This window comes from Ranitomeya imitator, chromosome 1, assembly GCF_032444005.1.
Source record: "Ranitomeya imitator isolate aRanImi1 chromosome 1, aRanImi1.pri, whole genome shotgun sequence".
Taxonomy (NCBI): domain Eukaryota; kingdom Metazoa; phylum Chordata; class Amphibia; order Anura; family Dendrobatidae; genus Ranitomeya; species Ranitomeya imitator.
In genome coordinates this window covers 487,390,800-487,402,974 of record NC_091282.1, presented here as the reverse complement: position 1 = coordinate 487,402,974, position 12,175 = coordinate 487,390,800, and the positions used below count along the sequence as shown (strand labels likewise).

The 12,175-nt window shown below is 39.9% G+C and overlaps 1 protein-coding gene across 3 annotated transcripts in view; it reads left to right on the top strand.

The window, feature by feature from the left end:
* ZNF462 (zinc finger protein 462) overlaps window positions 1-12,175 on the top strand; it is a 182,113-nt gene that overhangs the window by 115,016 nt on the left and 54,922 nt on the right. For all 3 annotated transcript variants that reach the window (XM_069765764.1, XM_069765774.1, XM_069765781.1), the window contains exon 6: window positions 2,511-2,629. In XM_069765764.1, the coding sequence (XP_069621865.1) occupies window positions 2,511-2,629 (119 nt within the window). The remainder of the gene's footprint in view (window positions 1-2,510; window positions 2,630-12,175) is intronic.

The window sequence follows — 12,175 nt, the reverse complement described above, 5'->3', positions numbered from 1 at the left end:
TCCTGTGGGACTTGAAGATCCAGACAGATAAGCAAGTGCTGGTTAACCAACCAGACATTGTAAAAATAAACAAGGACCAGAAGACAGCAATGATAATAGATGTGGCAGTACCAAGTGACAGCAACATCAGAAAGAAGGAATATGAGAAGCTGGAGAAATACCAGGGCCTCAAAGGAGAACTGGAGAATATGTGGAAGGTGAAGGCAACAGTGATTCCAGTGGTGATAAAAGCACTCGGAGCAGTGACCCCTAAGTTGGGAAAAGGGCTACAATAGATCCCAGGAGCAACATCTGAGCTCTCTGTCCAGAAAAGTGCAATGCTGGGAATAACTAAGATCCTGCGCAAAACCCTCAAACTTACAGGCCTCTGGTAGACAACCCGAGAATGAGAAAGGACAAAAAAGACCACCCCCATTGGGGGATGAGAAGAAAGTTTTTTTTTTTTTTTTTTTAAACTCTTTATTTAAGAAAAAGTTTTATCATAACACAACATAACCAGGTCAAGGAATGTGACCCAACAGTGGCCAATCGCAAAATTAACACTGAGAAATTGCATTACAAAATTAGTCCCGGGGTCGTCTCCTGGCGTCCCTTGGCCAAGCGTCTATGCAGGGGATTTGGTTGGAGAGATGGTGAGAAAAATTTTGTTTTATATATATATATATATATATATATATATATATATATATATATATATATATCACATAAATCTGATAAGTATGCTGCATTTACTTTGGTTCATGTCAGCATGGTGTATAATCCTTTATGAAGGTTTAACTACTCTCCACCCTCCTAGCCTAATGGACAACTCCACAGTGTCCCTCCATTCTGCTGAGAAGACCGGTCTGCTTAGCTTAGTACAAGCTGCATGGATGGACATTGAATGCAACTGGACTCATATCAGGATTACACAACCATTCTGACATGGATTTTCAAATTCAAAGTGTCAGTATCTTAGGGTCTGAGAGATTTAATATATAATGTATGCAGATTTTAGTGCGAAGGATTCACTTTAAATTTTCAGGTCTGATAACATGCCGAGACTCTATGACCACCATATAGTGTTTTTATGACGGCTGTAGAGGGAACTTCCTTTGATTCGTTTTTATATAGCCAGACTTAGCAAGATTGCAGGGTTATGTGCTACAAAGTCACAATGCCTACAATGGCATCAGTCACTGATGAGAGAACAGTAATGTCAGTCTACAGTTGCTTAACCCCTTAGCTGCCACAATATATTACAGAGGACCAGCTGGCTAACATAGCTGTCCAGGTTGACCAGTCCAGCAGCGGGTCATCGGGTATATAATTAATATGGCAATTTCCCAACTCCATCTCTTATATTCAAGTGAGGGCAATAAGAAGTCTTTGTGTGCACCGAATGCCATAACTTTCTTCATATTGTAAGTCTACATATATGCAGTTATGTCAGTTACTCAGAGACATACAGTATATGTATACATGATATGTATAGAGGTTACCCAGAAACATACATTATACGTTTTAGCAGAAAAGTGTGTTGGATGACTATTATTGCATTTGTAAAATGTAAAATAGCCCCACCCACCAAAAACATAACTTATTTTTTATCACAAAATGTAAAAAAATTGAGTCCTCCAAGAAAAACTTTTTTATTGTGAGTGAAAAAAATAGTAGAATATGAAAATCCCTCAAAAAGGTCAATAAAAGATATAAAAAATCAAGCTCATGGCTATGTTGATCTTTATTCTTCAAATTAGATTAATTTATTATGTTTACCGCACTGTGAACAGCAAGAAGAACTCACAGCGAAACGGTATACCGTCTAGTTAATAAAATATAAATGTAAGTTATATGTACAACAAAATATAACTCATCCAGTAATAAAAAAAAGGCTCATACAGCCGTATCAGAAGAAAAATAAATTTGTGGCTCTTGAAATTACCGTAGTTAATGAAAAATGAAAAGTAAATTGCTTGGGCCATATGGTCCAAAATGCATTAGAATTCTGATCTTTAGATCTGCTGGCTGCTGTGTTTTTGCCATGCACACATTATTGGGACTAGACAGTGTTCGTTTAACACTACCTAACGCCTACAACTTTGCCATGTAACAAGGTTTCAGTTCCCTGTAAAATCTACCAGGATGTTTTCCCAGAAACGTGTTATGATAATAGTGGTGTTGCTATTACATGTCGTCCCACACACGTTTACACCACTTAGAGCACTTGGTGGGTATTGACACTCCTCAAATATCGCTATTGTTTTTTGTGATACTCATATTTTTCCAGTGTAAAGAACAAAACGAATTTATAGTTTAATGTTGATTAAAATTAACCAGTTAAACGTAAATAGCATAATTATTATTTCAGACTTTTTGTAATGTCATTTCGAAACTTTTCATTTGTTAGTTCTATTGCATTTGCGACCAAAGTTGCATTCGAAATTGTCACCATGTAAAACTGTGCATTTGAAATGGTGTTAATTGGCCTCATCTTTTGATATCAATGTCGCTTTTTTTTTTTCATTTAGTCTTGATCGTCATATCCAAGATCACCATGGACATAACAAACCATTCAGATGCAAACATTGTCCTTTTAAATCTTCCTACAAAGGCCGATTGAAAACGCACATTTTGAAAGCACATGGTGGTGAGTAATTGCACTGCCCTGTTTTTGTATTTGCTTAATTTCTTGACTAATAAGAGATAAGATGGCTGTGAACATGTATGAGAACGTGTGTTATAAGACACATCCTTAGCCTACCTTACACATGAGATACAGTGGGGCAAAAAAGTATTTAGTCAGTCAGCAATAGTGCAAGTTCCACCACTTAAAAAGATGAGAGGCGTCTGTAATTTACATCATAGGTAGACCTCAACTATGGGAGACAAACTGAGGAAAAAAAATCCAGAAAATCACATTGTCTGTTTTTTTATCATTTTTTTTGCATATTATGGTGGAAAATAAGTATTTGGTCAGAAACAAACAATCAAGATTTCTGGCTCTCACAGACCTGTAACTTCTTCTTTAAGAGTCTCCTCTTTCCTCCACTCATTACCTGTAGTAATGGCACCTGTTTAAACTTGTTATCAGTATAAAAAGACACCTGTGCACACCCTCAAACAGTCTGACTCCAAACTCCACTATGGTGAAGACCAAAGAGCTGTCAAAGGACACCAGAAACAAAATTGTAGCCCTGCACCAGGCTGGGAAGACTGAATCTGCAATAGCCAACCAGCTTAGAGCGAAGAAATCAACAGTGGGAGCAATAATTAGAAAATGGAAGACATACAAGACCACTGATAATCTCCTTCGATCTGGGGCTCCACGCAAAATCCCACCCCGTGGGGTCAGAATGATCACAAGAACGGTGAGCAAAAATCCCAGAACCACGCGGGGGACCTAGTGAATGAACTGCAGAGAGCTGGGACCAATGTAACAAGGCCTACCATAAGTAACACACTACGCCATCATGGACTCAGATCCTGCAGTGCCAGACGTGTCCCACTGCTTAAGCCAGTACATGTCCGGGCCCGTCTGAAGTTTGCTAGAGAGCATTTGGATGATCCAGAGGAGTTTTGGGAGAATGTCCTATGGTCTGATGAAACCAAACTGCAACTGTTTGGTAGAAACACAACTTGTCGTGTTTGGAGGAAAAAGAATACTGAGTTGCATCCATCAAATACCATACCTATTGTAAAGCATGGTGGTGGAAACATCATGCTTTGGGGCTGTTTCTCTGCAAAGGGGCCAGGACGACTGATCCGGGTACATGAAAGAATGAATGGGGCCATGTATCGTGAGATTTTGAGTGCAAACCTCCTTCCATCAGCAAGGGCATTGAAGATGAAACGTGGCTGGGTCTTTCAACATGACAATGATCCAAAGCACACCGCCAGGGCAATGAAGGAGTGGCTTCGTAAGAAGCATTTCAAGGTCCTGGAGTGGCCTAGCCAGTCTCCAGATCTCAACCCTATAGAAAACCTTTGGAGGGAGTTGAAAGTCCGTGTTGCCAAGCGAAAAGCCAAAAACATCACTGCTCTAGAGGAGATCTGCATGGAGGAATGGGCCAACATACCAACAACAGTGTGTGGCAACCTTGTGAAGACTTACAGAAAACGTTTGACATCTGTCATTGCCAACAAAGGATATATTACAAAGTATTGAGATGAAATTTTGTTTCTGACCAAATACTTATTTTCCACCATAATATGCAAATAAAATGTTAAAAAAACAGACAATGTGATTTTCTGGATTTTTTTTTCTCAGTTTGTCTCCCATAGTTGAGGTCTACCTATGATGTAAATTACAGACGCCTCTCATCTTTTTAAGTGGTGGAACTTGCACTATTGCTGACTGACTAAATACTTTTTTGCCCCACTGTATATTACTAAAGTGGCCTTAGCACTGAAGAAGATGAATGCAGTAGATTTGACTGAGGCAAAGGTCTTTTTCAAGGACATCTTTAATGTGAGAGAAACAGACTTGTAGGTACATGTGAGTGGCGGTGCTAGGAGCGGCGCCACGCACATATACTTTCAAGTCTAGCTGAAAATTGCTACAGATGTCCTTGAAAAAATACCTTTGCGTGGGTCGCAACGTTTGATGTGATCTGTTTGTCCTTTTCGCTGGAAGTTGCCTTTATCTTCTTCAGTGCTAATGTCACTTCTACAATAGATACAACTGGACAGTGGTCCCTTTAATGAGCATGAAGTGTTGCCCGCTTTCTCCAGATACCACCAGAAAACAAGTACTATGGGCTGGATATTCATGTTTGTTTAAATGTGGAAAGTCATGTAAGAATATAGGCTACTATGACCTTGGGCCTTTTCGTTTTACAAGACGGACATCGCCAGAAAGGAGCACAAACAGATCACAAGTTTCATACTTTGGACTCATTCAATACTTAAAAAGCTTCATCAGGGGCACATCCATTTAGGAGTTCAAATGGAAGTCCAAAATGGAGGCACTATAAAACGCTGTGTGAACAGGCCCTTATTTGTACATGGTATATTTTATCATTATGTCTATATGTGTCCAAAATCTTAAAGGAGATTCATGGTTTTGTTTAAATTCGGCTTGTTATCAAGTTATAATAAAAAAAATCTTATTAACCACTTTCCTTTTCTATTTTGTTTAAAATTCCTCACATATTAAGTGCAGATGACTATGCTTATTAAAAATTAGAGATGGCATATCCTAATTAATTCCTGACACATATGCTAAATTGACACACTTTTCACATACTTTTGCACTCTAAAGCCTATGGCATGACAGTGTTTAGATTAAGAGAATTTACTAGCGTATACAGTAATTCAATACTTGTGAATTCAGTCGTACAGATAGATTATGTGAATGTATACAATCTAGGTAAAGATCTCAGTTTCTAAAAATGTACCTTTTTATTATTCATTGATTTTATGCTTAAGTTACCTGAAAATAAAAAAACATTTCAAAGGTGGGAAAAGGCTTTTTTTTCAGGAGAAATGTATTTTGGGAATTAATAAACATTTTTTTAATCAAGGGTTGGTTGGATTTGATCACAAAATATAAGAAAATGTGTGAGCTTTTAGTTTAATGTTTCTCCTTTAGATTGTGTGCACTATTTTACCGTCTAGGATCCAAACTTGGATAAAAAAAAAACATTAACTGAAAGATTATTATTGGTGAGAAAAAGCACTCTAATAAAGCGTGACAGGATGGCCAAAAATAAGCAGAAAAAAAGTTATCAGAATTAAATACTAAAAAGTAACAATATAGCAGTTGCTTGTATATTAATAGAGTTCTAACCAAAATACATGCGAAGCATGCAGTAAAAAAAAGAGGAAAGACCTATAAAAGATTGGTTGCACTTCCTAAATTTAAACAATATAAATTATATATCACTAACACAAAATCCTAGACAAGACAAATAAAAACATTTAAAAATGCACATATTATGCCAGAACATGTTTCCTAGGCCAAAAATTGGCACTAGGAGGCATGATGACTAATAAAGCCATGTAAAATTACTGTTATTGTGAACAGTTAAGCAAGTTGAAGATGAAATTATCTTCAAAGGGCCTGAAGTTAAAGATGACACATTTCCTTTGTATTTTAGGCAAAAAAAAAAAAGTTTCATCTTTTACATTTTAAAAATTACAAAAAAGAAAATGGGCTAATGCAAAAGGTTGAACACCCTACATGGTTAGTACCTACTAGCACCCACTTTTTGAAAGTATCACAGCTTGTAAAAACTTGTAGCCAGCTAAAAGTCTTTCAGTTCTTGTTTGAGGGATTGTTATTCAATCTTCTTGGAGAATTCTTCCAGTTCTGTGAGATTCCTGGGTCGTCCTGCATGCACTGCTATTTTAAAGTCTAGTCACAGATTTTCAATGATGTTCAGATCATGTGACTGCAGTGGCCATTGTAAAACTTTTAACTTGCGCCTTTCGAGGTAGTCTATTGTGGATTTTGTTCTGTCCTTAGGATCATTATCCATTTGTAGGGCTATCATCTTTTTAACTTCAGCTTTTTATAGATGGTGTTATGTTTCAATAATTTGTTGAAATTTAATTGAATCCATTATTCTTTCTATCTGTGAAATGTTCCCCGTGCCATTGGTTGCAACATAACCCTAAGGAATGATTGATCCACCCCCATGCTTAACCCCTTTACCCCCAAGGGTGGTTTGCACGTTAATGACCGGGCCAATTTTTACAATTCTGACCACTGTCCCTTTATGAGGTTATAACTCTGGAATGCTTCAACGGATCCCAGTGAATCTGACATTGTTTTCTCGTGACATATTGTACTTCATGACAATGGTAAAAATTCTTTGATAGTACCTGCGTTTATTTGTGAAAAAAACGGAAATTTGGCGAAAATTATGAAAATTTCGCAATTTTCCAACTTTGAATTTTTATGCAATTAAATCACAGAGATATGTCACGCAAAATACTTAATAAGTAATATTTCCCACATGTCTACTTTACATCAGCACAATTTTGGAACCAAAATTTTTTTGTTAGGGAGTTATAAGGGTGAAAAGTTGACCAGCAATTTCTCATTTCTACAACACCATTTTTTTTTAGGGACCACATCTCATTTGAAATCATTTTGAGGGGTCTATATGATAGAAAATACCCAAGTGTGACACCATTCTAAAAACTACACCCCTCAAGGTGCTCAAAACCACATTCAAGAAGTTTATTAACCCTTCTGGTGCTTCACAGGATTTTTTTGAATGTTTAAATAAAAATGAACATTTAACTTTTTTTCACAAAAAATTTAATTCAGCTCCAATTTGTTTTATTTTACCAAGGGTAACAGGAGAAAATGGACCCCAAACATTGTTGTACAATTTGTCCTGAGTACGCCAATACCCCACATGTGGGGGTAAACCACTGTTTGGGCGCATGGCACAGCTCGGAAGCGAAGGAGCGCAATTTGACTTTTCAATGCAAAATTGACTGGAATTGAGATGGGACGCCATGTTTCGTTTGGAGAGCCCCTGATGTGCCTAAACATTGAAACCCCCCACAAGTGACACCATTTTGGAAAGTAGACCCCCTAAGGAACTTATCTAGAGGTGTGGTGAGCTCTTTGACCCACCAAGTGCTTCACAGAAGTTTATAATGTAGAACCGTAAAAATAAAAAATCATATTTTTTCACAAAAATTATATTTTCGCCCCCAATTTTTTATTTTTCCAAGGGTAAGAGAAGAAATTGGACCCCAAAAGTTGTTGTACAATTTGTCCTGAGTACGCTGATACCCCATATGTGGGGGTGAACCACTGTTTGGGCGGATGGGAGAGCTCGGAAAGGAAGGAGCGCCGTTTGACTTTTCAATGCAAAATTGACAGGAATTGAGATGAGACGCCATGTTGCGTTTGCAAAGCCCCTAATGTACCTAAATAGTAGAAACCCCTCACAAGTGACACCATTTTGGAAAGTAGACCCCCTAAGGAACTTATCTAGATGTGTGGTGAGCGCTTTGACCCACCAAGGGCTTCACAGAAGTTTATAATGGAGAGCCGTAAAAATAAAACAAAAATTTTTTCCCACAAAAATTATTTTTTAGCCCCCAGTTTTGTATTTTCCCGAGGGTAACAGGAGAAATTGGAGCCCAAAACTTGTTGTCCAATTTGTCCTGAGTGCGCTGATACCCCATATGTGGGGGGAAACCACTGTTTGGGCGCATGGGAGGGCTCAGAAGGGAAGGAGTGCTATTTGAATGCAGACTTAGATGGAATGGTCTGCAGGTGTCACATTGCGTTTGTAGAGCCCCTAATGTACCTAAACAGTAGAAACCCCTCACAAGTGACACCATTTTGGAAAGTAGACCCCCTAAGGAACTTATCTAGATGTGTTGAGAGCTTTGATCCCCCAAGTGTTTCACTACAGTTTGTAACGCAGAGCCGTGAAAATTAAAAAAAAATCTTTCCCCCCAAAATTATTTTTTAGCCCCCAGTTTTGTATTTTCCCGAGGGTAAGAGGAGAAATTCGACCCCAAAAGTTGTTGTCCAATTTGTCCTGAGTACGCTGATACCCCATATGTTGGGGGTACCACCGTTTGGGCGCATGGGAGGGCTCGGAAGGGAAGGAGTGCCGTTTGGAATGCAGACTTAGATGGAATGGTCTGCAGGCGTCACATTGCGTTTGCAGAACCCCTAATGTACCTAAACAGTAGAATTCCCCCACAAGTGACCCCATATTGGAAACTAGACCCCCCAGGGAACTTATCTAGATGTGTTGTGAGAACTTTGAACCCCCAAGTGTTTCACTACAGTTTATAACGCAGAGCCATAAAAATAAAAAATCTTTTTTTCCCACAAAAATTATTTTTTAGCCCCCAGTTTTGTATTTTCCCAAGGGTAACAGGAGAAATTGGACCCCAACAGTTGTTGTCCTATTTGTCCTGAGTACGCTGATACCCCATATGTTGGGGTAAACCCCTGTTTGGGCACACGGGCGAGCTCGGAAGGGAAGAAGCACTGTTTTACTTTTTCAACGCAAAATTGGCTGGAATTAAGATCGGACGCCATGTCGCTTTTGGAGAGCCCCTGATGTGCCTAAACAGTGGAAACCCCCCAATTATATCTGAAACCCTAATCCAAACACTCCCCTAACCCTAATTCCAACAGTAACCCTAACCACACCTCTAACCCTGACACACCCCTAACCCTAATCCAAACCCTGTCCCCAACTGTAAATGTAATCTAAACCCTAACTGGAACTTTAGCCCCAACCCAAACTGTAGCCCTAACCCTAGCCCTAACCCTAGCCCTAACCCTAGCCCTAACCCTAGCCCTAACCCTAACCCTAGCCCTAACCCTAGCCCTAACCCTAACCCTAGCCCTAACCCTAGCCCTAACCCTAGCCCTAGCCCTAATGGGAAAATGGAAATAAATACATTTTTTTAATTTTTCCCTAACTAAGGGGGTGATGAAGGGGGGTTTGATTTACTTTTATAGTGGGTTTTTTAGCGGATTTTTATGATTGGCAGCCGTCACACACTGAAAGACGCTTTTTATTGCAAAAAATATTTTTTGCGTTACCACATTTTGAGAGCTATAATTTTTTCATATTTTGGTCCACAGAGTCATGTGAGGTCTTGTTTTTTGCGGGACGAGTTGACGTTTTTATTGGTAACATTTTCGGGCACGTGACATTTTTTGATCGCTTTTTATTCCGATTTTTGTGAGACAGAATGACCAAAAACCAGCTATTCATGAATTTCTTTTGGGGGAGGCATTTATACCGTTCCGCGTTTGGTAAAATTGATAAAGCAGTTTTATTCTTCGGGTCAGTACGATTACAGCGACACCTCATTTATATCATTTTTTTATGTTTTGGCGCTTTTATACGATAAAAACTATTTTATAGAAAAAATAATGATTTTGGCATCGCTTTATTCTCAGGACTATAACTTTTTTATTTTTTTGCTGATGATGCTGTTTGGCGGCTCGTTTTTTGCGGGACAAGATGACGCTTTCAGCAGTACCATGGTTATTTATATCTGTCCTTTTGATCGCGTGTTATTCCACTTTTTGTTCGGCGGTATGATAATAAAGCGTCATTTTTTGCCTCGTTTTTTTTCTTACGGTGTTTACTGAAGGGGTTAACTAGTGGGCCAGTTTTATAGGTCGGGCCGTTACGGACGCGGCGATACTAAATATATGTACTTTTATTGTTTTGTTTATTTATTTAGATAAAGAAATGTATTTATGGGAATAATATTTTTTTTTTTTTCATTATTTAGGAATATTTTTTTTTATATTTTTTTTATACATTTGGAAAAAAATTTTTTTACTTTTTTATTTTGTCCCAGGTCGGGACATCACAGATCGATGATCTGACAGTTTGCACAGCACTCTGTCAGATCACCGATCTGATAGCAGTGCAGGCTGCTTCACAGTGCCTGCTCTGAGCAGGCTCTGTGAAGCCACCTCCCTCCCTGCAGGACCCGGATCCGCGGCCATCTTGGATCCGGGTCTGGAGCAGGCAGGGAGGGAGGTAAGACCCTCGCAGCAACGCGATCACATCGCGTTGCTGTGGGGGGCTCAGGGTAGCCCGCAGTGAGCCCCTTCCCTGCGCGATGCTTCCCTGCACCGCCGGCACATCGCGATCATCTTTGATCGCGGTGTGCCAGGTGTTAATGTGCCGGGGGCGGTCCGTGACCGCTCCTGGCACATATTGCCGGATGTCAGCTGCGATAGGCAGCTGACACCCGGCCGCGATCGGCCGCGCTCCCCCCGTGAGCGCCGCCGATCGCGCTGGACGTACTATCCCGTCCGTGGTCATGGGGGCCCACCCCACCTCGACGGGATAGTACGTCCGATGTCAGAAAGGGGTTAATGGTTTGCAAGATGTTTTTTTCCTGAAACTCTGTGCCATTTTTTCTCCACACATACATAGTAACATAGTAACATAGTAACATAGTTAGTAAGGCCGAAAAAAGACATTTGTCCATCCAGTTCAGCCTATATTCCATCATAATAAATACCCAGATCTGCGTCCTTCTACAGAACCTAATAATTGTATGATACAATATTGTTCTGCTCCAGGAAGACATCCAGGCCTCTCTTGAACCCCTCGACTGAGTTCGCCATCACCACCTCCTCAGGCAAGCAATTCCAGATTCTCACTGCCCTAACAGTAAAGAATCCTCTTCTATGTTGGTGGAAAAACCTTCTCTCCTCCAGACGCAAAGAATGCCCCCTTGTGCCCGTCACCTTCCTTGGTATAAACAGATCCTCAGCGAGATATTTGTATTGTCCCTTTATATACTTATACATGGTTATTAGATCGCCCCTCAGTCGTCTTTTTTCTAGACTAAATAATCCTAATTTCGCTAATCTATCTGGGTATTGTAGTTCTCCCATCCCCTTTATTAATTTTGTTGCCCTCCTTTGTACTCTCTCTAGTTCCATTGTATCCTTCCTGAGCACCGGTGCCCAAAACTGGACACAGTACTCCATGTGCGGTCTAACTAGGGATTTGTACAGAGGCAGTATAATGCTCTCATCATGTGTATCCAGACCTCTTTTAATGCACCCCATGATCCTGTTTGCCTTGGCAGCTGCTGCCTGGCACTGGCTGCTCCAGGTAAGTTTATCATTAACTAGGATCCCCAAGTCCTTCTCCCTGTCAGATTTACCCAGTGGTTTCCCGTTCAGTGTGTAATGGTGATATTGATTCCCTCTTCCCATGTGTATAACCTTACATTTATCATTGTTAAACCTCATCTGCCACCTTTCAGCCCAAGTTTCCAACTTATCCAGATCCATCTGTAGCAGAATACTATCTTCTCTTGTATTAACTGCTTTACATAGTTTTGTATCATCTGCAAATATCGATATTTTACTGTGTAAACCTTCTACCAGATCATTAATGAATATGTTGAAGAGAACAGGTCCCAATACTGACCCCTGCGGTACCCCACTGGTCACAGCGACCCAGTTAGAGACTATACCATTTATAACCACCCTCTGCTTTCTATCACTAAGCCAGTTACTAACCCATTTACACACATTTTCCCCCAGACCAAGCATTCTCATTTTGTGTACCAACCTCTTGTGCGGCACGGTATCAAACGCTTTGGAAAAATCGAGATATACCACGTCCAATGACTCACCGTGGTCCAGTCTATAGCTTACCTCTTCATAAAAACTGATTAGATTGGTTTGACAGGAGCGATTTCTCATAAACCC